At 45.3% G+C, this 26,154-nt stretch overlaps 1 protein-coding gene across 21 annotated transcripts in view; it reads left to right on the top strand.

Moving 5' to 3' along the window:
* Positions 1 to 26,154, top strand: part of LOC122940860 (janus kinase and microtubule-interacting protein 3) — a 123,951-nt gene that overhangs the window by 55,420 nt on the left and 42,377 nt on the right. For 18 of the 21 annotated variants that reach the window (XM_044297708.1, XM_044297710.1, XM_044297703.1 and 15 more), the window contains 3 exons: positions 6,960 to 6,995; positions 11,233 to 11,292; positions 15,477 to 15,593. In XM_044297708.1, coding sequence (XP_044153643.1) covers positions 6,960 to 6,995; positions 11,233 to 11,292; positions 15,477 to 15,593 — 213 coding nt within the window. The remainder of the gene's footprint in view (positions 1 to 6,959; positions 6,996 to 11,232; positions 11,293 to 15,476; positions 15,594 to 26,154) is intronic. The other 3 variants (XM_044297701.1, XM_044297699.1, XM_044297695.1) reach the window with 1 other exon arrangement.

Below are 26,154 nucleotides of genomic sequence, written 5' to 3'. Positions count from 1 at the left end.
CCATGGCTCACCTTGCTGACGTTCAGCGGCAACACCACCTGCCCGTCAGACGTCCGATTTATGACAGCCCGACGCACTGGAACTCCACCTTGTATATGCCTGATAGGGTGCTTCAGCAGAAATGTGCCATTAACGACTACCTGTACGAACTCTGCGGCAGGACAGGTTCTGGGGAGATTGTGAGATCTGCTCATGCGCAACGCCTGCAGACTTCTGCGGCTATTTGATGAGATCACCAAACTGGTCAGTCACAGCCAGGGTGCCATCAGTGACGTCGTACCTTACGACTTCTTTCTGGAGCATGCATTGCGTTGTGTCATTGATCGAGGAGCAGGAGCTGGCCTTGCTGCGAGAGATGCTGCATTCTACTGTTGCGGGCACTGGCAGAGGAATTTCCACCCACACCGAAACAGGTGCGGGAACCAATCCTACGGCGCCTGCAAAAAGAGGGCAGTTTGAAGATGTGTTGGTCACTTCGAATATTGCAGCCAACCCATCGACAGCCGCCCTCCGGATCCAGCCTCAGGGAACGCCTAGACCGACAGGTGTCCGACTACATTGGGTTAATGACCAATGTGGATGCTCTGAGAAGCGAGGAACCCCTTGACTACTGGGTGTGCAGGTTTGACCTGTGGCCAGAGCTGGCACAATTTGCCATGGAACTCATGGCTTGCCCCTCTTTGAATGTCTTGTCCGAAAGGACATTCAGCGCAGCAGGGGGGATAGTGACCGATAAGAGTACTCGCCTAGCTCACGACAGTGTGGACTACCTCACATTTTTAAAAATAAATGAGGCATGGATCTTGGAGGAATTCAACACCTGTGATGACCATGTGTAATTGAATTTCCTCATGCCAGCCCACACATATCCGCCACCACCCAGAATAAAGAGTTGTCCTGGCCTTATGTATATACAGCAGCATTAAAGGCCTTTTATGTCAGGTGAATGCCTAATTTTTTTTAACAGTTACATATTTATCCTGTGACCGCCTAATGTTCCTCCAGCCACAGAATCCAAAGTTCTTTGCTGTCAGGTGAATGCCTATTGCCTAATTTTTTGGGGCCTGTACTGGCCGACAGTTACATATTTATCCTGTGACTGCCAAATGTACCTCCAGCCACAAAATCCAAAGTTCTTTGCTGTCAGGTGAATGCCTATTGCCTAATTTTTGGGGCCTGTACTGGCCAACAGTTACATTTTTTTATCTCTAGCCACATAATCACACCCTTGTCTCACTCCTCTGGCTCATATTATGGTGGCGTATGAACCGCATTCACCATAAAGACCTTCTAATATCACAGGGTCATGTGACTGTGCCACCTTATACCCCGCATTGTGCCCTCTTACCACACCCTGTGCAGTGCCCCTAGTCTTTCCCTGTACTATGCCCTCTTATACCCTTTTATCCGGTCACAGTATGGCAGTGTTATCCGGTCACTGTACAGAGGTGTTATCCGGTCAATGTATGGCGGTGGTATCCAATAACTGGATGGCCATAACTGTATCCCTTTCCCTGCCCACGCCATCCTTTTTTATACCTGGCATGCTAAGGACCTTTGCGCCAAAATCTGTATCAGAAATACGCCTAACATAGACATATTTCTATATAATAAATGACCACCTAATTGTATTATTATTCAGGGGTAGGGCTGATATCTTTATATTATATAAATTCTAGTGTATTATACTGGGCCCTGTATTTCCCAGTAGAAAATGATCCTTAGGAAACACAGTTCTCATCCCTGACCACCAGGACCAGGTAGTGCTCTGTCAGTACATGGCGGCCTCCCCTCTCCGCCACGCTGCTCCGCTGTGTACTGGTGCTTATTCTGACACTAGGGCTGGGTTCACATCCTATTTTTGCCATCCATTTAATGCATACCAAAAATGTATGCGTTAACAGATGCCTCAGACTGATACCGTACAGTGGCGTCCGTTCACCATACAGTACCATGGTAGAAAAATGTATGTTAACGTATGCATTTTTTTATTTGGACTCTGCAGGATACAAAATCGTGGAGTGCTGCACATTTGTATACATCAAACCGATAGGAAATAAAAAATTTCTAGGCTCCAGCAGGGCACATTTTTGAGAAATTCTCTTTAAGACGCATAAAAATGGACCCTGATTAAAATACATATTTTTTATGGGAATTTTTGCCAATGATACCCCTCTGGTATATCACTGTCCATGTTGTTGGACTATTTGTGTACTTCTAGTAAGTGTTTATTGGCTGCAAATATGACCTGAAGGTTTTTCAGGTTCGCCTGCCATTAAAGGGAATGGGGCACGCCATGAACGCGTGGTTCGTGAACATTTGATCGCGAACGCGCGTTCGCGAATCGTCCTGGCCAATGTTCGTCATTCAATAATCTTCATCAGTCCTCATCAGGTCATGTTTCCTTAACTTGAATATATTGTTTTTGGGGCTTGTACTATGAAATGTTATACTGGTGGTCTGTGCCCATTGCGTCTCACTTCCCCAGGTGGACATGGTCGCCAGAGCTCCCTTGTCCTATTTCCCTGGCAGTTTGTGTTTGACATTGTCCTACTGCTTAGTATTACAAACCAGCGCCTCAACCTATAGACCGAATGGATGTGGGTGCTCACCTCTCGGTCCACCCAGACCGCACGGTAGACAAAATTAGAAAATAGAAATAGAGGGGCACTCCGTATAAGGGAACAGAAGACGGTAGTAGAGATTAATATTTAATCTATTATAGACATAGCATCAGACAGAATAAAAGACATCCATATAAAATGACATAAAATAACAAATATCTATAAAATCTATATATAAGCACAAGTCCAAGGATCAGGGTCCTAGAGAAACACTGGATGGTGGTAGAGGTTCAAGAGTTCATAGGTGTGAACACTCCCCACAATAGGATCAGTCCCAGCAGGTGCAAATCCACCTAAATATGGCTCCAAATGGCAGTGTCTGCAGCATCAAATAGCAGGTATAACACACTCTCCAACTGCAACTTTCAATGTAGGAGGGCACAATTGCTTCCAATCCTAGGGAGAGTCTCTTTTCATGTGTTTGTAACAAAATGTATCAAAGCGTCACTGAGGAAGGGGTGTATTCCCTGAAACGCGTTTGGGCTTGTTAGGACAGTGAGTAAACTTCCCCCCAAGTAATTACAAGTGACCGAGAAGAAACATCGTCGGTCGGGGTGATCTGCACAGCGAATCTCCTTTTGAGGTGGCGCTTACAAGGATAAAACAAGTACGTCAACCTTTGCCTCAGCTGTGGAGTCACGTGAGACGTCACGTTCAGACTCCATACCACGCGGGAAGCCGCGTTGAGCTGTGATCAGCTGTCTTTGACTCACTGCATTGAATCCAGGCAGAGGGTAAGAGACGCTTTAAAACATTTTGTTACAAACACATGAAAAGAGACTCTCCCTAGGACTGGAAGCAATTGTGCCCTCCTACATTGAAAGTTGCAGTTGGAGAGTGTGTTATACCTGCTATTTGATGCTGCAGACACTGCCATTTGGAGCCATATTTAGGTGGATTTGCACCTGCTGGGACTGATCCTATTGTGGGGAGTGTTCACACCTATGAACTCTTGAACCTCTACCACCATCCAGTGTTTCTCTAGGACCCTGATCCTTGGACTTGTGCTTATATATAGATTTTATAGATATTTGTTATTTTATGTCATTTTATATGGATGTCTTTTATTCTGTCTGATGCTATGTCTATAATAGATTAAATATTAATCTCTACTACCGTCTTCTGTTCCCTTATACGGAGTGCCCCTCTATTTCTATTTTCTAATATTGTCCTACTGCTGTCTCCAGGCTGGCATGACTGCTGGAGTAGCGCTGATTAGTTTCCTTCATGCGGGTGGACACCTGTCTCTCCTCTGCTGTATGTAGGGCATTCCTGCCTCCTCCAGCTCTTGAAGGCACACCTTAGTCTTCCCTGGCCAATGGCTAGCCACCTTAGGGTATTTAGGGTATTTTGCCTAAGCAATAGATTCTAGTGTCCTGCTAGGTGCGCCATTGTCTTTGCCTATCTGTGTACTGACCTCTTTCTCTCTCTGGATTTTCCCCTTTTCTGCCTGACCCTTCTTTTCCTGACCTGATCTCTGCCTGTTGCTTGTACTGACCCTGAGCTGCCCGCCCTGACCCTTGGACTGATTATGGATTGCATGAACTCTAAATGCCCTGCCTGACCTTAGCCTGTCCCTAACAACGGTTTTACTTGACCACTCTGTGCTTAACTCCAGTGTCTCTTGACTCCTGTGGGTCTGCAGCCTCTGAAAAGGGACTTCTCCAGGAGGTAGTGGACGGGTGGTTCCCTGCAACAGAGTCTAAACCCTTGTATAGGAATTGAAAAGTGAAGGCAAGGGGCTGGCAGGATAACACCTGTGGAGCCCCAGTCCAAATGAGTTCAGTAGGCAAAGCAGAGCCACATCAATTTCAATAACAGGCAATGGACACCTTTTGAGCATTTTTTATTACTGATGTAGGCTTCTTTCACATTAGCCTTAGGATTGTCCAGTAGGCTGTTTCGGCATGGGAACAGCCTACCGGATCTGTACTAAGGCTTGCACATGTGTGCTGCCGGAAGTCCGCTCCGCCCTAATTCACTATAATGGGGACGGGTCGGAGATGCGGCCGCAGCACGGTAAACATGCCATCAGGAGACCGGACAAAAACCGTTGCGTCCTAAAGCTAATGTGAAACAAACCTTACATGGATTTTGGACTAAAGCATTTTTATGCAGACTGGGTGGCTAAAAGTTCTGTCTTCAGACACTCTCTCTCCTCTCCAGAAAAATCAAAACTCCAGATCAGAAGTTCACGGTGACTAGCATTCTGCAGTTTACTATGCACAGTGAAACATACAGTAGAAGCTGCATAAGCTAAAGAAAGCAACATTTTTAATAAAAACCTATTACAAAAATGTGGAATCTGGCTCCAGAGGTGTCCATAGACTTTAAACTATAGACTTATTCAATGGCAGATATTAAAAATTAAAATGGCTGCCCAGACTGTCCATATTCTGGGCCCCTGCAGGCTAAAACATATTGCCAAGAGAAATGAAGATAATCTGACATAATACTGTCTTTGAAGTGAATATGCAGTCAGACAAGGGCTTTAAATAAAAAATTGATTCCCTATTTGTGTATTTTTGTACTCTTAGGGGCAAAAGAAAAAAATATACTATAGTAATAAAAATGATGTTTGATGCACACAACCCTGTTCCATCAGTAGCTAATACAAACCGGATTCCCAAAAAGTTGGGACACTAAACAAATTGTGAATAAAAACTGAATGCAATGATGTGGAGATGGCAAATGTCAATATTTTATTTGTAATAGAACGTAGATGACAGATCAAACGTTTAATCCGAGTAAATGTATCATTTTAAAAGAAAAATACGTTGATTCAAATTTTCACGGTGTCAACAAATCCCAAAAAAGTTGGGACAAGTAGCAATAAGAGGCTGGAAAAAGTAAATTTGAGCATAACGAAGAGCTGGAAGACCAATTAACACTAATTAGGTCAATTGGCAACATGATTGGGTATAAAAAGAGCTTCTCAGAGTGGCAGTGTCTCTCAGAAGCCAAGATGGGTAGAGGATCACCAATTCCCACAATGTTGCGCAGAAAGATAGTGGAGCAATATCAGAAAGGTGTTACCCAGCGAAAAATTGCAAAGACTTTGCATCTATCATCATCAACTGCGCATAACATCATCCGAAGATTCAGAGAATCTGGAACAATCTCTGTGCGTAAGGGTCAAGGCCGTAAAACCATACTGGATGCCCGTGATCTCCGGGCCCTTAAACGACACTGCACCACAAACAGGAATGCTACTGTAAAGGAAATCACAGAATGGGCTCAGGAATACTTCCAGAAACCATTGTCAGTGAACACAATCTACCGTGCCATCCGCCGTTGCCAGCTGAAACTCTACAGTGCAAAGAAGAAGCCATTTCTAAGCAAGATCCACAAGCTCAGGCGTTTTTACTGGGCCAGGGATCATTTAAAATGGAGTGTGGCAAAATGGAAGACTGTTCTGTGGTCAGACGAGTCACGATTCGAAGTTCTTTTTGGAAATCTGGGACGCCATGTCATCCGGACCAAAGAGGACAAGGACAACCCAAGTTGTTATCAACGCTCAGTTCAGAAGCCTGCATCTCTGATGGTATGGGGTTGCATGAGTGCGTGTGGCATGGGCAGCTTGCATGTCTGGAAAGGCACCATCAATGCAGAAAAATATATTCAGGTTCTAGAACAACATATGCTCCCATCCAGACGTCATCTCTTTCAGGGAAGACCCTGCATTTTTCAACAAGATAATGCCAGACCACATTCTGCATCAATCACAACATCATGGCTGCGTAGGAGAAGGATCCGGGTACTGAAATGGCCAGTCTGCAGTCCAGATCTTTCACCTATAGAGAACATTTGGCGCATCATAAAGAGGAAGGTGCAACAAAGAAGGCCCAAGACGATTGAACAGTTAGAGGCCTGTATTAGACAAGAATGGGAGAGCATTCCTATTTCTAAACTTGAGAAACTGGTCTCCTCGGTCCCCAGACGTCTGTTGAGTGTTGTAAGAAGAAGGGGAGATGCCACACAGTGGTGAAAATGGCCTTGTCCCAACTTTTTGGGGATTTGTTGACACCATGAAATTCTGATTCAACATATTTTTCCCTTAAAATGGTACATTTTCTCAGTTTAAACTTTTGTTCCGTGATTTATGTTCTATTCTGAATAAAATATTAGAAGTTGGCACCTCCACATCATTGCATTCAGTATTTATTCACGATTTGTATAGTGTCCCAACTTTTTTGGAATCCGGTTTGTACTTCACATGCAAATATTCCATTAATCCATTTTATCTCATCCTATCATATTGGATTAGACAATGTAGCAGCGACCATATTGCTGTTGCAAACCTAATTTTATAATATTTCTATTTTTTTCCCCTAGACACTGGAAACTGCAGGCTATGTGAAGAGTGTCATTGTAAGTATTAGAGATGAGTGTGTACTCACTTTATCCTAGTGCATACAGAAATACAAGAATTATCCATTGTATCATGTCCACCTTTAAATCGGTATTGAAGTTCCAGCAAATAAAGGTTGCTGCAAGATCTCTGCTTGCTGTCATTCAGCTGGGACTTTCATTGCTTACTTCCAGGGGATAAAACTCTGTGCTGTCCATGTGATGGACCCATAAGTGCACGACTCATTGCAAAGAGAAAACCGTACTGTCATTGTAACGAACTGTGCACATGTCTGTCCAGCCAAAAACCAGGACAGATTTTTCTTGAAACTAAATTGGAAATGATAGCAAGCAGAGATAAAGTATTGCTTTCTTTTAGCGCCACACCTGTTCGCAGGTTATAGGTGGTATTGCAGCTTATGCTCATTCACGTTAATACAGCCATACAAAATACAACCTATAGAAAGATGTGGTGCTGTTTCTGGAAGAAAGTAGACATGATGGGGGTCATTTATTATGGGAAGTATGCCACGTTTTAGCGTATTTTTGTCGCAGATTTGGTCACAAAGCGCATTTGCGGCCAAATCTGTGACTTTTCCCCATTCACGCCACTTTTCCAAGGTGGTGGAAAAAGTGGATGGAAGGGGGTGGGCCGGCAGGCCTGTCTGATTCATCATTTTCTACGTCTGTTTTTGGTGTAGAAAATGACTTAAATCTACACCAGCAAGGGAGCTGGCATAGGTTTAAGCAAGTCGCACGGCTGCCGGTAAAGCGCCTAAGCTATGTAGAGGTCGGCCCCTCTACATAGGCGCATCAAGCGGCAGCGGACATGCACTAAGACTGGCGTCTAAATCACCGGTCTTAGTAAATGTCCCCCGATGTTCTTATCCTGGACACCCCTTTATTCTGTAATACTTTGTTGATACCATTCTACAGAAGAATGAATAACTTTGTAAATGCATCACATCATTTATCTTGTATGAATTTCGAGTTAAATCTTGTATTATACTCCAGAGCTGCATTCACAATTCTTCATATACTAGAGCTAAAATCTCCCTGCTATCCCTGCTGGCTCATGTCATGGTCGAATTTTTGCATGATCCCTAAACAAGGGATCTAGCCATGTTGTCTGCAATGCTCCAAATATTAAAATTTACTCTAGGGGTAAAAGAATGATGAGTCTTCTTCTACCTCTTCCAACTCCAAATGGCAGAAGGCCCCTCACTTCGTTAGCCAAGCCCTGGGTGTCACCCGTACAACCTAAAAATACAAATGAGCCAATAGGAATGTGACATGTGGTTTAGCAAAGAGTGACATATGTATCCTCATAGTGACGTATACATCCTCACAGCATGCATCTGGACGCAATTAGGATACTCCAGGCAGGAAAACCAGCCAAATATTTTAAGGCTACTTTTACACTTGAGTTATTTTTTTGGATCGGGCAGGGTTCAGCAAAAACGCTTCCGTTACTGATAATACAACCTTCTGCATCCGTTATGAACGGATCTGGTTGTATTATCTTTAACATAGCCAAGATGGATCCGTCATGAACTCCATTAAAGTCAATGGGGGATGGATCCGTTTTATATTGTGGCAGATTGTGGCAGAGAAAACAGATCCGTTCCCATTGACTTGCATTGATGCTCCGCATCCCAGGACGGAAAGCAAACTGCAGCATACTCTTCGGTATGAGAACGGAACGGAATGCATTTTGGAGCACTCCGTTCGGTTCAGTTACGTTTTGTCCCCATTGACAATGAATGGGGACAAAACGGAAGTATTTTTTCCCGGTATTGAGACCATATGACGGATCTCAATACTGGAAAATAGAAACGCTAGTGTGAAAGTAGCCTAACCCTGGTATATTCAAGATTTTATTGTGTTTAAAATAATCCTACCATATCACTCAGTGTCTGCACAGGGCTTGTTCTAGCAAGGCCCTTTTCCCAATTTAGCATTTAATCAATATTTTTATTTATTTATTTATTTAGTTTGTTTTTAACCTAAAAGAAGCATTTACAAAAAAATGCAAATTATTTTCTCTTTCTTGACTCCACTTCTGATCTTGGCTTAAAAAAATGCATAAAAAATACAGATGAAATATTGAATGATGGCCTGAAGTGCATCATGGTGGGTGTTATTCTTTTCACCAGGCATTTACCAGTAAGCTGATGGAGGAAACCAATAAAACTGACTACTACACATTAGACATATGTCAGCTGAATGCGTTGAGACTGGTGGAACCAGCTAACCAAGTATGAAATACTTGGCCAACATGCCCGATACGCTTCATTGAAAACACATGCACATGTTTCTGAACTGAATGTGTATGGCCAATGTAAAGTGGTGTTCTGGTTAGATGAACTTCTCCTGTATCCACATGGTAGAGGATAACTATTAGGCTACTTTCACATCAGCATTTTTGCTGGATTCTGGCAGGGATCAGCAAAAATGCTTCTGTTAGGATAATACAACCGTCTGCATCTGTTCAAAAGTAGCCTTAGCCTGGAGTAAGTCTGATCACTGGGACTCCCACCAATCATGAGAATGGGGACCCTAGACCCCCGAAAAGAATAGAGTGGCAGGTTATACAGGCAACATTGCCAATCTATTCATCTCTATAGGACTGCCAGAACTAGGCGAGCGCTTGTACACAGCTACCTCCCGATAGAGAATGAATGAGGCAGCAATGCGGTTGCTTGACCGGCCTCTTTATTCATTTTAGAAGTATGGGGCCCTCGTTTTTGTGATTGCTGGGGTCCTCAGTAGTTCGGCCCGCACTGATCTAATAGTTATTCCCTGTCTCATGGCTAGGGGATAACTTCATTTAACTGGAATACCCCTTTTACTGTCCTTCTGGTTTAGAGGAGCACAGCTAAGGCAAGGTTCACATCTGCAGGAAGGAATTTGTTTTTTCGGATCCATCATAGGAGCCGAGAAACAGAATTCAAGCTGTGATGGATCTGTCAAATAATGGATACCAATCCTACCCAATGGACCCCATTGACTTGTAAAGGAGTCCGTTGAGTTTCCATCATGGAAGACAAACCTCTTGCACAGATGTAAACCAAGGCTAAGCTCTTAAAAGTGACAGCAATCTTGTTGGCTGTTTCCAGTAACAGCAAGCAGAATTGTGAATGCAGCTCTGGGCTGTAAGACAGACTATAACTCCAGCTTCATGCACATGGCCGTGTCCATATTTTGGTCTGTAAACCACAGTTCCGCAAAATAAAGATACCTTCCTTGTGCGCGGTATTCTCACTCCCATCAATAGAAATGACAGTTTTTGCAATGCGGACAAGAATAGGACATGTTCTGTCATTTGTGGAACAGCCAGATGGATCCGGAAAATCCGTATGTGTGCATAGCTCCATAGAAATGAATGGGTCAGCATGCTATCAGAAAAAATGGACGAAACTCTGGCCATGTGCTTTAGGCCTTAGTAGTAGAACAAGATGTGTCTGACATCAAGCTTTTTGACTGGTTCTAAAAAAAAACTGAAAAACTGTAACATCCTGAACAGCTGTATAATGCAATATAAAAATGGTCAGTGGAGGACATGTCCTTTAAAGAGTAGGTTCTTCTTGGTGTACAGGTAAGTTGGGGAGTTATAGGGGTATTACCGTAAATTCAGCTTATGTCCCATCTACTGCATACAGCATAACTAACTGCTGGGTGGAGGTATGACCACTGGAATCTCCACCGATACCAAGAAAGGGTCTCATAGCCTCGCCCCCAGTAGAGCGGGAGGTCAAGAATGTACCCTACCACTCCATTAGTTCTCTATGTGATAGCTGAGCGCCGTACCCTGCTTTCTCCAGCAGTCCCATAGAGAATGAATGGAGCTGTGAGGTGCATGTTCTACCTGCTGCCCCATTAGGATGGGAGCTATAGGAACCCTATTCTTGGGATCGGTGGGGGTCCCATCAGTTGGACCCCCACTGATCATATAGTTATCCCCTATTTAGTGAATAGGGGATAACATGTAATTACCAGAGTACCCCTTTAAACTAAAAATTATCTCGATCTGTCCATTAGCATTTGGCCAATGGTACAATTTACTCTGTCAGACCTAAAACAGCCTATACCACCTGATAGAGAAGCTGCGGAGAGCTTCAATTCCCAGGGGTCTCTCCATGCCAGGTAGTAATTGGCAGCCCCCAAACCAACCAATCGAGATTTACCTCTTCGGTTTCTCATGCCAGTCACATACTGAAAAACTACTTATAACTGTGCAATTAATTTTTATCTACAGGACCGAGAAAAGCTTTTAAGATTTAGGAAGCAACGGAAAAAAATGACAAAACTCCCTAAGGTAAAATACTTCTCCATTTATAAAGATTTCTGTGCAGAACAGATGATTTAGGACAAACTGTTCCGTCTCTAAGTGGAGAAAGGCAGCAGTGCCTGCAGAGTGCGTTCTTTCTAAGTGTCACACTCCATGTCTCTCAATTTCTTTTAGATCTTTGAAGAGTAAACCCTTTGGCCTCTGTAAATATTAGAACGGGCTTTGTGGGAACCGGTGTGAATTTGCTTTGCCGGTGGCTCGCTCAAGGTCAAATTGCCTATTAAAGGGCCTTTCTATTCTCGGAAGGTGATTGCATATTGCTAGAATATGCTATCACTTCCTGAGTATGGGGATCTGAGTGCTGAGAACCCCCTTGTTCTTAAGAATAAAGGGACCTAAGTTCTGATTTAGTGCTGTAGCACCTTAATGGTCTTTCATAGCACTGTAGAGCCCCTGACCCCCAGGGACCTGCAAAGTATCTCAGTTCAAGTGAAGGTTGTTATGATGCGTTTCCCCGCACAGCCAGTGGCCACAAGTGTTGCTGTGCAAGGAAAAACTTTGAACAGGTAGCAGCCAAAATTGCAGCTCCTTCATTCTCAAGATCTATTGGGGTCTCCACTATCAAGATCCCATTGAGGAAGTGATGGCATATCCAAGCATTATGGAATATTGTGGAATATGACACATTGTTTTGGTTCTCTGATGGTCAAATTGCCTATTAAAGGGGCTTTCTATTCCCGGAAGGTGATGGCAAATTGCTAGAATAAGCCATCATTTCTGAGCAGGTGGGGTTTGACTGCTGGGAACCCCCCATGTTCCTGAGAATAAAGGGACCTAAGTTCTGGTTTAGTGCTGCACCTTAACAATCTTTCTCAGCACTGTATAAAATCACCACTGTGCTATGTATATCAGATGATACATGATTGAGGCGTCTAAAGGGTTCGATAATAGGGGGCGGCACAATCGCCGCTCCGTCATTGCACCCGCTACTTACAAAGAAGTGCACGTGACGAAGTAATTCGTCACCAAGCAAATTTTTTTTGCTAAATTTGGCGAAGAAGCCGAATTGAATTTTTGAATACTTTGCCGATCACTACTCCTGAACAACAGGGACCTGCAAAGTATTGCTAGACTATGCCATAATAGCCTGAGTATGGGGGTCTTACTGCTAGGAATGTCCTTGGTGTTGAGAATGAAGAGGAGGTTTCTGCCTTACTGAGATGACCTTGCTGTGGTAGGCAGACACACAAGTGTTTTGATAAAAAAACAGATCCTAATTTTGAGAGTCTCAGCTACCAGGATCCCATTGATGAGGAAGTGATGGTATATGCAAGCCATGTGGTATATTGCAGAGTATGAGACATTGTTGTAGGTTCTGAGCACTTATTAGAATAGTTCTTTTTTTTAACCAGATTTTGGATCAGTCTCAGGTTACGGGGGTACAGCTATAATGAGATGTTCCACAGTTTGTATAAAATCATCATTTACTCAGCTCCAGAATCATCAAACATTTACACAGTTACTAAGTAACGGCAGCAGGAATCCCGGTAAAATAGGGCGCCTGCTGGTAACTTTCCTTACTGCTTTGCTCCTGATGTTAAAAGATTCAGCTTTTATTCTGTGAAAAGGAAATCGAAATGTAGCAACCAAGGTATAAATAAACAAGATTCTTAGGCTACTTTCATAGTAGCGTTAATTTTTTCTGGTATTGAGATCTGTCATAGGGTCTCAATACCGGAAAAATAAACGTTTCTGTTTTGTTCCCATTCATTGTGAATGGGAACAAAACGTAACTGAACAGAGCGGAATGCTCCAAAATGCATTCTGTTCCGTTCTCATACTGGAGAGCAAACCGCAGCATGCTGCGGTTTGCTTTCCATCCTGGGATACAGAGCAAGATGGATCTGTCATGATCCACAATGCAAGTCAATTGGGACGGATCCATTTCATCTTACACAATAGAAAATGGATTAGTCCCCCATTGACTTTTCATTTTTTCAGCAGCAGATTCGGCGATTCCAGGACTCCTCTTCTGTCATCTAAGATGGCCGCACTGCTTCTCAGATGCATACCATGCATTTGGTAGTCCTAGACACTTCCTACTTGTCCAGCCCTGCTCTTGGATGGACAGCATTGCTAACATGAAGTGTCAGTATGCATCAAGTAGTCTGAGAAGCTCTGCGGCCATGTTGGATGGAAGAAGAGGAGACGGGGAATCGGTAGATCTGCAGTTAAAAAGAAAAGGAGGTCATCAGTTAAGGGTTCCCCACTAAATGTGATTTTATTTCCTTGACTATTTCCTTGAACAGGAGGATGGACTTTATTAAAGTCTGCCGTAAATCGGTGGTTCTTGAGCCATTTGTCTAGCTACCCAACGCTGGACGCTGATTTAAAAGGCAAGGATGTTTTTAAAGAAGAGATATTACTGAAAATAATAGCATTGCACACAATGTGCTGCTACTTGTTACCTCTGTGTGTACCAAGCATCCAATGAGAGGAAGAGCACGCACAGCTATATGTACCACCTAATCAAAGCAGCCTCTGGAATAGGCAGGGTAAAAGTGCACTGAAGACACCCGCTTCTTAGATGGGATAACAGGAGTACATTCAGACTTGGAGGTAGCTACACCTTTAAGTATATACTACAAACGAAAAAAAATCACTGAAAAAGATAAAAACATCCTGCATGATATGATAAATAAATATGCAGATGTACATCGCTATATTTAAATAATAGCACTCACATAATAGATGCAAAAAATATATGTAGACTAAAACCTTGTTCTGACATACTAAAATCTGAGATTCTTAGCTAATATATTTTGAACAAAACACATCTGTGCCTGCCTACCAGCTCCAAGGTGATTTCAGTCAGGCAGGAACCTATTCTATTTATTACCTGTTTCTATGCCAGTGGACATCTACATTCAGGAGTGACTCCTGCAGGAATGTTTTCCATCACTTCTCTCTGAAACTTAAAAAATGTGCCTGTTATGGAGGCATTTGCTCCTTGTTTGCCTATTTGGATTTTTTTGACTAATTCAGAAGTTTTCTCATTTTAGAGACATGCGCCTATTTCCAGCTTACTTGCACCACATTTTCATGTGCATACTAAGTAAACCAGTCTTAGTGAATATAAACCTGTCGTACAAATAAAGAACCACTAGAGGTCAGACTAATGTCATTATGCCTAGTCTAATTCATAAAGTGATTGATAAATAGTCGGCAAAATACAAACAGGTGAAGAACATATGCCTGTCTAATTGAAAGCCTAAAAATACACAAGATTGATAAATGTGCCCCAGTGCCTACTGAATGTTCAGTGTCCTGCTACGTCTATTGGTTCCAGTGATCACCAGGATGATGGACAGGAGCAGTCAGGTGTAACCCAGCAGAGCCGTTACAACTATTGCCAGGCTGACTAACTCCCCTAAAAGGGAAGCTGTAATGCCAGCCCTAGTTATAGGAGCATGATATTTCATAAAAAATTTACAAAATAATAATGTCTTTTATAAAGGTACACACTGTAATAACAAACAATACAAAAAACTGTTGAAAAAATTGAAATAAAAAAAATCAGCCACCTAAAAAACATCTGTAATCACTCAGTCAATAACCATAATCCATTTACAACAATTATTGGGTCTATTTTTTGGAACTGAATTATATGAAAACTAATACGGTCATAGATAAAACTTCTAAAATAGCCTCAATAGTCCCCAAAAAAGTTTTAAAGTAATGTGTACTAAAAACAGCCAAATAGGTTCTGGTCTCGAAGACATGAATCAGTTAGATATGAAATATGGAAAATCCCGTTCTGACACTTACCAGGTCCTTGCTGGTCTCTACTTTTTCCTGATTCCGTCTCAAGACAGAGGAAATGCCTGGAGATGGTGACTCAGCCAATTACTGTCCACATTGGTGACCCGCCTCAGCCAGTGATTGGTTGATCAGGCATCTAAAGCCATTTCCTGACCACCAGAGACCACCAGGGACCTCCTAAGCATCGTAATGGGAGCACTGGTGAGTATAACTTTTTTCACTTTTTTTTTTTATCCCACTCCTAGGCCTTTCGTATTAGTTTTTACTACCCTGGACAGACAGTAAGAACTCCTTAAAGTCACATACTCCTTAGGGGGCAGTATTCCCAGGCAGGTGCTCTTGGCCAGTCAAACCCATCATATAATGGACTTTCCATTTCTAACTTCTAGCCGGTGGTGGAAACATTTTTTGGTTATGATGAAGAAGCATCTCTGGATTCTGATGGTTCCTCAATCTCCTACCAAACAGACCGTACTCCTTGTACCCCGGATGAGGATGTGGAAGAGGTGATCCGATTTTGTTTATTATATAATTCATAGAATTAGCCAATTTTATCATTTAGGACTTTTAATTTTTTAGGGATTTGTTTTTCATTTTTTTCTTATTGCAGTCCAGCCGACATAACTTTATTGTACTTTATTCATGTAGCTGCATGAGGGCTTGTTTTTATTTAGGACAAGGTGTGTCTTTTTTAACCACTTCAGCCCCGCTAGCTGAAACCCCCTTCATGACCAGAGCACTTTTTACACTTCTGCACTACACTACTTTCACCGTTTATCGCTCGGTCATGCAACTTACCACCCAAATGAATTTTACCTCCTTTTCTTCTCACTAATAGAGCTTTCATTGGGTGGTATTTTATTGCTGCTGACATTTTTACTTTTTTTGTTATTAATCGAAATGTAACGATTTTTTTGCAAAAAAAATGACATTTTTCACTTTCAGCTGTAAAATTTTGCAAAAAAAACGACATCCATATATAAATTTTTCGCTAAATTAAAAGTTCTACATGTCTTTGATAAAAAAAAAATGTTTGGGCAAAAAAAAAAAATGGTTTGGGTAAAAGTTATAGCGTTTACAAACTATGGTACAAAAATGTGAATTTCCGCTTTTTGAAGCAGCTCTGACTTTCTGAGCACCTGTCATGATTCCTGAGGTTCTACAATGCCCAGACAGTAGAAAAACCCCACAAATGACCCCATTTCGGAAAGTAGACACCCTAAGGTATTCGCTGATGGGCATAGTGAGTTCATAGAACTTTTTATTTTTTGTCACAAGTTAGCGGAAAATGATGATGATTTTTTATTTTTATTTTTTTCTTACAAAGTCTCATATTCCACTAACTTGCGACAAAAAATAAAAAATTCTAGGAACTCGCCATGCCCCTCACGGAATACCTTGGGGTGTCTTCTTTCCAAAATGGGGTCACTTGTGGGGTAGTTATACTGCCCTGGCAATTTAGGGGCCCAAATGTGTGAGAAGAACTTTGCAATCAAAATGTGTAAAAAATGACCGGTGAAATCCGAAAGGTGCACTTTGGAATATGTGCCCCTTTGCCCACCTAGGCTGCAAAAAAGTGTGACACATCTGGTATCGCCGTACTCAGGAGAAGTTGGGGAATGTGTTTTGGGGTGTCATTTTACATATACCCATGCTGGGTGAGAGAAATATCTTGGCAAAAGACAACTTTTCCAATTTTTTTATACAAAGTTGGCATTTGACCAAGATATTTTTCTCACCCAGCATGGGTATATGTAAAATGACACCCCAAAACACATTCCCCAACTTCTCCTGAGTACGGCGATACCAGATGTGTCACACTTTTTTGCAGCCAAGGTGGGCAAAGGGGCACATATTCCAAAGTGCACCTTTCGGATTTCGCAGGCCATTTTTTACACATTTTGATTGCAAAGTACTTCTCACACATTTGGGCCCCTAAATTGCCAGGGCAGTATAACTACGCCACAAGTGACCCCATTTTGGAAAGAAGACACCCCAAGGTATTCCGTAAGGGGCATGGCGAGTTCCTAGAATTTTAATTTTTTTTGTCGCAAGTTAGTGGAATATGAGACTTTGTAAGGAAAAAAGAAAAAAAAAGAAAAATCATCATTTTCCGCTAACTTGTGACAAAAAATAAAAAATTCTAGGAACTCGCCGTGCCCCTCACGGAATACCTTGGGGTGTCTTCTTTCCAAAATGGGGTCACTTGTGGTGTAGTTATACTGCCCTGGCAATTTAGGGGCCCAAATGTGTAAGAAGTACTTTGCAATCAAAATGTGTAAAAAATGGCCTGCGAAATCCGAAAGGTGCACTTTGGAATATGCGCCCCTTTGCCCACCTTGGCTGCAAAAAAGTGTCACACATCTGGTATGACCGTACTCAGGAGAAGTTGGGGAATGTGTTTTGGGGTGTCATTTCACATATAACCATGCTGGGTGAGAGAAATATCTTGGCAAAAGATAACTTTTCCCATTTTTTTATACAAAGTTGGCATTTGACCAAGATATTTTTCTCACCCAGCATGGGTATATGTAAAATGACACCCCAAAACACATTCCCCAGCTTCTCCTGAGTACGGCGATACCAGATATGTGACACTTTTTTGCAGCCTAGATGCGCAAAGGTGCCCAAATTCCTTTTAGGAGGGCATTTTTAGACATTTGGATCCCAGACTTCTTCTCACACTTTCGGGCCCCTAAAAAGCCAGGGCAGTATAAATACCCCACATGTGACCCCACTTTGGAAAGAAGACACCCCAAGGTATTCAATGAGGGGCCTGGCGAGTTCATAGAAATTTTTTTTTTTTTTTGCATAAGTTAGCGGAAATTGATTTTTTTTGTTTTTTTCTCACAAAGTCTCCCTTTCCGCTAACTTAGGACAAAAATTTCAATCTTTCATGGACTCAATATGCCCCTCACGGAATACCTTGGGGTGTCTTCTTTCCGAAATGGGGTCACATGTGGGGTATTTATACAGCCCTGGCTTTTTAGGGGCCCTAAAGCGTGAGAAGAAGTCTGGAATATAAATGTCTAAAAATGTTTACGCATTTGGATTCCGTGAGGGGTATGGTGCGTCCATGTGAGATTTTATTTTTTGACACAAGTTAGTGGAATATGAGACTTTGTAAGAAAAAACAAAAACAAACAAAAAATTTCCGCTAACTTGGGCCAAAAAAATGTCTGAATGGAGCATTACAGGGGGGGGGGGTGATCAATGACAGGGGGGTGATCACCCATATAGACTCCCTGATCACCCCCCTGTCATTGATCACCCCCCTGGTAAGGCTCCATTCAGACGTCCGTATGATTTTTACGGATCCATGGATCGGATCCGCAAAACACATGCGGACGTCTGAATGGAGCCTTACAGGGGGGTGATCAATGACAGGGGGTGATCAGGGAGTGTATATGGGTGATCACCCCTCTGTCATTGATCACCCCCTGTAAGGCTCCATTCAGACGTCCGCATGATTTTTACGGATCCATGGATACATGGATCAAATCCGCAAAACACATGTGGACGTCTGAATGGAGCCTTACAGGGGGGTGATCAATGACAGGGGGTGATCAGGGAGTGTATATGGGTGATCACCCCTCTGTCATTGATCACCCCCTTTAAGGCTCCATTCAGACGTCCGCATGATTTTTACGGATCCATGGATACATGGATCGGATCCGCAAAACACATGCGGATGTCTGAATGGAGCCTTACAGGGGGGTGATCAATGACAGGGGGTGATCAGGGAGTGTATATGGGTGATCACCCCTCTGTCATTGATCACCCCCCTGTAAGGCTCCATTCAGACGTCCGCATGATTTTTACGGATCCATGGATACCAAAACACATGCGGACGTCTGAATGGAGCCTTACAGGGGGGTGATCAATGACAGGGGGTGATCAGGGAGTGTATATGGGTGATCACCCCTCTGTCATTGATCACCCCCTGTAAGGCTCCATTCAGACGTCCGCATGATTTTTACGGATCCATGGATACATGGATCGGATCCGCAAAACACATGCAGATGTCTGAATGGAGCCTTACAGGGGGGTGATCATTGACAGGGGGTGATCAGGGAGTGTATATGGGTGATCACCCCTCTGTCATTGATCACCCCCTGTAAGGCTCCATTCAGACGTCCGCATGATTTTTACGGATCCATGGATACATGGATCGGATCCGCAAAACACATGCGGATGTCTGAATGGAGCCTTACAGGGGGGTGATCAATGACAGGGGGTGATCAGGGAGTGTATATGGGTGATCACCCCTCTGTCATTGATCACCCCCCTGTAAGGCTCCATTCAGACGTCCGCATGATTTTTACGGATCCATGGATACATGGATCGGATCCGCAAAACACATGCGGATGTCTGAATGGAGCCTTACAGGGGGGTGATCAATGACAGGGGGTGATCAGGGAGTGTATATGGGTGATCACCCCTCTGTCATTGATCACCCCCTGTAAGGCTCCATTCAGACGTCCGCATGATTTTTACGGATCCATGGATACATGGATCGGATCCGCAAAACACATGCGGATGTCTGAATGGAGCCTTACAGGGGGGTGATCAATGACAGGGGGTGATCAGGGAGTGTATATGGGTGATCACCCGCCTGTAATTGATCACCCCCCTGTAAGGCTCCATTCAGACGTCCGCATGTGTTTTGCGGATCCGATCCATGTATCCATGGATCCGTAAAAATCATACGGACGTCTGAATGGAGCCTTACAGGGGGGTGATCAATGACAGGGGGTGATCAATGACAGGGGGTGATCAGGGAATCTATATGGGTGATCACCCGCCTGTCATTGATCACCCCCCTGTAAGGCTCCATTCAGACGTCCGCATGTGTTTTGCGGATCCGATCCATGTATCCGTGGATCCGTAAAAATCATACGGACGTCTGAACGGAGCCTGACAGGGGGGTGATCAATGACAGGGGGGTGATCAATGACAGGGGGGTGATCAGGGAGTTTATATGGGGTGATCAGGGGTTCATAAAGGGTTAATAAGTGACGGGGGGGTGTAGTGTAGTGTAGTGTTTGGTGCGACTTTACTGACCTACCTGTGTCCTCTGGTGGTCGATCCTAACAAAAGGGACCACCAGAGGACCAGGTAGGAGGTATATTAGACGCTGTTATCAAAACAGCGTCTAATATACCTGTTAGGGGTTAAAAAATTCGGATCTCCAGCCTGCCAGCGAGCGATCACCGCTGGCATGCTGGAGATCCACTCGCTTACCTTCCGTTCCTGTGAGCGCACGCGCCTGTGTGCGCGCGTTCACAGGAAATCTCGGCTCTCGCGGGAGGACGCGTATATGCGTCCACCCAGAAGAGCAGGGCCGCCGGCAGGACGCAATCCTGCGTACGGCGGTCCTGTAGTGGTTAAAGGCTATGTGGACACCTTCAGGGGTATTTTTTATGATTACATTAACACATCTTGGGTTCAAAAATCATTTTTTCACTTGGACTTTATTAAAAATGTTCAGATACAAGAATTAAAGACCAGTCTATTTGCAAATTATCACTTTTTGTTTTCTTTGAATCCTGTCATCTGATATCTGATGTGTAGCTCTTATCTCTGATCTACTGATGTCCTAAACACTCATTATTAGAGTTGAGCGAACACCTGGATGTTCGGGTTCGAGAAGTTCGGCCGAACATCCCGGAAATGTTCGGGTTCGGGATCCGAACCCGATCCGAACTTCGTCCCGAACCCGAACCCCATTGAAGTCAATGGGGACCCGAACTTTTCGGCACTAAAAAGGCTGTAAAACAGCCCAGGAAAGAGCTAGAGGGCTGCAAAAGGCAGCAACATGTAGGTAAATCCCCTGCAAACAAATGTGGATAGGGAAATGAATTAAAATAAAAATTAAATAAATAAAAATTAACCAAAATCAATTGGAGAGAGGTTCCATAGCAGAGAATCTGGCTTCCCGTCACCCACCACTGGAACAGTCCATTCTCAGATATTTAGGCCCCGGCACCCAGGCAGAGGAGAGAGGTCCCGTAACAGAGAATCTGTCTTCATGTCAGCAGAGAATTAGTCTGCATGTCATAGCAGAGAATGAGGCTTCACGTCAGCCACCACTGCAACAGTCCATTGGCATATATTTAGGCCCAGCACCCAGGCAGAGGAGGGAGGTCCCGTAACAGAGAATCTGTCTTCATGTCAGCAGAGAATTAGTCTGCATGTCATAGCAGAGAATGAGGCTTCACGTCAGCCACCACTGCAACAGTCCATTGGCATATATTTAGGCCCAGCACACACACAGGCAGAGGAGAGAGGTCCCGTAACAGAGAATCTGGCTTCATGTCAGCAGAGAATCAGTCTGCATGTCATAGCAGAGAATGAGGCTTCACGTCAGCCACCACTGCAACAGTCCATTGGCATATATTTAGGCCCAGCACACACACAGGCAGAGGAGAGAGGTCCCGTAACAGAGAATCTGGCTTCATGTCAGCAGAGAATCAGTCTGCATGTCATAGCAGAGAATGAGGCTTCACGTCAGCCACCACTGCAACAGTCCATTGGCATATATTTAGGCCCAGCACACACACAGGCAGAGGAGAGAGGTCCCGTAACAGAGAATCTGTCTTCATGTCAGCAGAGAATTAGTCTGCATGTCATAGCAGAGAATGAGGCTTCACGTCAGCCACCACTGCAACAGTCCATTGGCATATATTAAGGCCCAGCACACACACAGGCAGAGGAGAGAGGTCCCGTAACAGAGAATCTGGCTTCATGTCAGCAGAGAATCAGTCTGCATGTCATAGCAGAGAATGAGGCTTCACGTCAGCCACCACTGCAACAGTCCATTGGCATATATTTAGGCCCAGCACACACACAGGCAGAGGAGAGAGGTCCCGTAACAGAGAATCTGTCTTCATGTCAGCAGAGAATTAGTCTGCATGTCATAGCAGAGAATGAGGCTTCACGTCAGCCACCACTGCAACAGTCCATTGGCATATATTAAGGCCCAGCACACACACAGGCAGAGGAGAGAGGTCCCGTAACAGAGAATCTGTCTTCATGTCAGCAGAGAATCAGTCTGCATGTCATAGCAGAGAATGAGGCTTCACGTCAGACACCACTGCAACAGTCCATTGGCATATATTTAGGCCCAGCACACACACAGGCAGAGGAGAGAGGTCCCGTAACAGAGAATCTGTCTTCATGTCAGCAGAGAATTAGTCTGCATGTCATAGCAGAGAATGAGGCTTCACGTCAGCCACCACTGCAACAGTCCATTGGCATATATTTAGGCCCAGCACCCAGGCAGAGGAGGGAGGTCCCGTAACAGAGAATCTGTCTTCATGTCAGCAGAGAATTAGTCTGCATGTCATAGCAGAGAATGAGGCTTCACGTCAGCCACCACTGCAACAGTCCATTGGCATATATTTAGGCCCAGCACACACACAGGCAGAGGAGAGAGGTCCCGTAACAGAGAATCTGGCTTCATGTCAGCAGAGAATCAGTCTGCATGTCATAGCAGAGAATGAGGCTTCACGTCAGCCACCACTGCAACAGTCCATTGGCATATATTTAGGCCCAGCACACACACAGGCAGAGGAGAGAGGTCCCGTAACAGAGAATCTGGCTTCATGTCAGCAGAGAATCAGTCTGCATGTCATAGCAGAGAATGAGGCTTCACGTCAGCCACCACTGCAACAGTCCATTGGCATATATTTAGGCCGAGCACACACACAGGCAGAGGAGAGAGGTCCCGTAACAGAGGATCTGGCTTCATGTCAGCAGAGAATCAGTCTGCATGTCATAGCAGAGAATCAGGCTTCACGTCAGCCACCACTGCAACAGTCCATTGTCATAAATTTAGGCCCAGCACCCAGGCAGAGGAGAGAGGTCCCGTAACAGACAATCTGGCTTCATGTCAGCAGAGAATTAGTCTGCATGTCATAGCAGAGAATCAGGCTTCATGTCAGCCACCACTGCAACAGTCCATTGGCATATATTTAGGCCTAGCACACAGGCAGAGGAGAGGTTCATTCAACTTTGGGTAGCCTCGCAATATAATGGTAAAATGAAAATAAAAATAGGATTGAATGAGGAAGTGCCCTGGAGTCCAATAATATATGGTTATGGGGAGGTAGTTAATGTCTAATCTGGACAAGGGACGGACAGGTCCTGTGGGATCCATGCCTGGTTCATTTTTATGAACGTCAGCTTGTCCACATTGGCTGTAGACAGGCGGCTGCGTTTGTCTGTAATGACGCCCCCTGCCGTGCTGAATACACGTTCAGACAAAACGCTGGCTGCCGGGCAGGCCAGCACCCCCAAGGCATAAAAGGCTAGCTCTGGCCACGTGGACAATTTAGAGACCCAGAAGTTGAATGGGGCCGAACCATCAGTCAGTACGTGGAGGGGTGTGCACACGTACTGTTCCACCATGTTAGTGAAATGTTGCCTCCTGCTAACACGTTGCGTATCAGGTGGTGGTGCAGTTAGCTGTGGCGTGTTGACAAAAGTTTTCCACATCTCTGCCATGCTAACCCTGACCTCAGAGGAGCTGGCCGTGACACAGCTGCCTTGGCGACCTCTTGCTCCTCCTCTGCCTTGGCCTTGGGCTTCCACTTGTTCCCCTGTGACATTTGGGAATGCTCTCAGTAGCGCGTCTACCAACGTGCGCTTGTACTCGCGCATCTTCCTATCACGCTCCAGTGCAGGAAGTAAGGTGGGCACATTGTCTTTGTAGCGTGGATCCAGCAGGGTGGCAACCCAGTAGTCCGCACAGGTTAAAATGTGGGCAACTCTGCTGTCGTTGCGCAGGCACTGCAGCATGTAGTCGCTCATGTGTGCCAGGCTGCCCAGGGGTAAGGACAAGCTGTCCTCTGTGGGAGGCGTATCGTCATCGTCCTGCCTTTCCCCCCAGCCACGCACCAGTGATGGACCCGAGCTGCGTTGGGTGCCACCCCGCTGTGACCATGCTTCATCCTCATCCTCCTCCACCTCCTCCTCATCCTCGTCCTCCTCGTCCTCCAGTAGTGGGCCCTGGCTGGCCACATTTGTACCTGGCCTCTGCTGTTGCCAAAAACCTCCCTCTGAGTCACTTCGAAGAGACTGGCCTGAAAGTGCTAAAAATGACCCCTCTTCCTCCTCCTCCTCCTCCTCCTCCTGGGCCACCTCCTCTTCCATCATCGCCCTAAGTGTTTTCTCAAGGAGACATAGAAGTGGTATTGTAACGCTGATAACGGTGTCATCGCCACTGGCCATGTTGGTGGAGTACTCGAAACAGCGCAACAGGGCACACAGGTCTCGCATGGAGGCCCAGTCATTGGTGGTGAAGTGGTGCTGTTCTGTAGTGCGACTGACCCGTGCGTGCTGCAGCTGAAACTCCACTATGGCCTGCTGCTGCTCGCACAGTCTGTCCAGCATGTGCAAGGTGGAGTTCCACCTGGTGGGCACGTCGCATATGAGGCGGTGAGCGGGAAGGCCGAAGTTACGCTGTAGCGCAGACAGGCGAGCAGCAGCAGGATGTGAACGCCGGAAGCGCGAACAGACGGCCCGCACTTTATGCAGCAGCTCTGACATGTCGGGGTAGTTGTGAATGAACTTCTGCACCACCAAATTCAGCACATGCGCCAAGCAAGGGATGTGCGTCAAATTGGCTAGTCCCAGAGCTGCAACGAGATTTCGCCCATTATCACACACCACCAGGCCGGGCTTGAGGCTCACCGGCAGCAACCACTCGTCGGTCTGTTGTTCTATACCCCGCCACAACTCCTGTGCGGTGTGGGGCCTGTCCCCCAAACATATGAGTTTCAGAATGGCCTGCTGACGTTTACCCCGGGCTGTGCTGAAGTTGGTGGTGAAGGTGTGTAGCTGACTGGATGAGCAGGTGGAAGAAGAGGAGGAGGAAGCCGAGAAGGAGGAGGTGGCAACAGGAGGCAAAGAATGTTGCCCTGCGATCCTTGGCGGCGGAAGGACGTGCGCCAAACAGCTCTCCGCCTGGGGCCCAGCTGCCACTACATTTACCCAGTGTGCAGTTAGGGAGATATAGCGTCCCTGGCCGTGCTTACTGGTCCACGTATCTGTGGTTAGGTGGACCTTGCTACAGATGGCGTTGCGCAGTGCACACTTGATTTTATCGGATACTTGGTTGTGCAGGGAAGGCACGGCTCTCTTGGAGAAGTAGTGCCGGCTGGGAACAACATACTGTGGGACAGCAAGCGACATGAGCTGTTTGAAGCTGTCTGTGTCCACCAGCCTAAATGACAGCATTTCATAGGCCAGTAGTTTAGAAATGCTGGCATTCAGGGCCAGGGATCGAGGGTGGCTAGGTGGGAATTTACGCTTTCTATCAAATGTTTGTGAGATGGAGAGCTGAACGCTGGCGTGTGACATGGTTGAGACGCTTGGTGACGGAGGTGGTGGTGGTGGTGTTGGTGGTACATCCCCTGTTTGCTGGGCGGCAGGTGCCAACGTTCCTCCAGAGGCGGAGGAAGAGGCCGAGGCGGCAGCAGCAGAATAGGCCGAGGCGGCAGCAGCAGAAGAGGTAGCAGGGGGAGCCTGAGTGACTTCCTTGGTTTTAAGGTGTTTACTCCACTGCAGTTCATGCTTTGCATGCAGGTGCCTGGTCATGCAGGTTGTGCTCAGGTTCAGAACGTTAATGCCTCGCTTCAGGCTCTGATGGCACAGCGTGCAAACCACTCGGGTCTTGTCGTCAGCACATTGTTTGAAGAAGTGCCATGCCAGGGAACTCCTTGAAGCTGCCTTTGGGGTGCTCGGTCCCAGATGGCGGCGGTCAGTAGCAGGCGGAGTCTCTTGGCGGCGGGTGTTCTGCTTTTGCCCACTGCTCCCTCTTTTGCTATGCTGTTGGCTCGGTCTCACCACTGCCTCTTCCTCCGAACTGTGAAAGTCAGTGGCACGACCTTCATTCCATGTGGGGTCTAGGACCTCATCGTCCCCTGCATCGTCTTCCACCCAGTCTTGATCCCTGACCTCCTGTTCAGTCTGCACACTGCAGAAAGACGCAGCAGTTGGCACCTGTGTTTCGTCATCATCAGAGACATGCTGAGGTGGTATTCCCATGTCCTCATCATCAGG

Source organism: Bufo gargarizans, chromosome 6 (assembly GCF_014858855.1).
Source record: "Bufo gargarizans isolate SCDJY-AF-19 chromosome 6, ASM1485885v1, whole genome shotgun sequence".
In the NCBI taxonomy this organism is placed as follows: Eukaryota; Metazoa; Chordata; class Amphibia; order Anura; family Bufonidae; genus Bufo; species Bufo gargarizans.
This window is presented reverse-complemented; position numbering and strand designations above follow the sequence as displayed.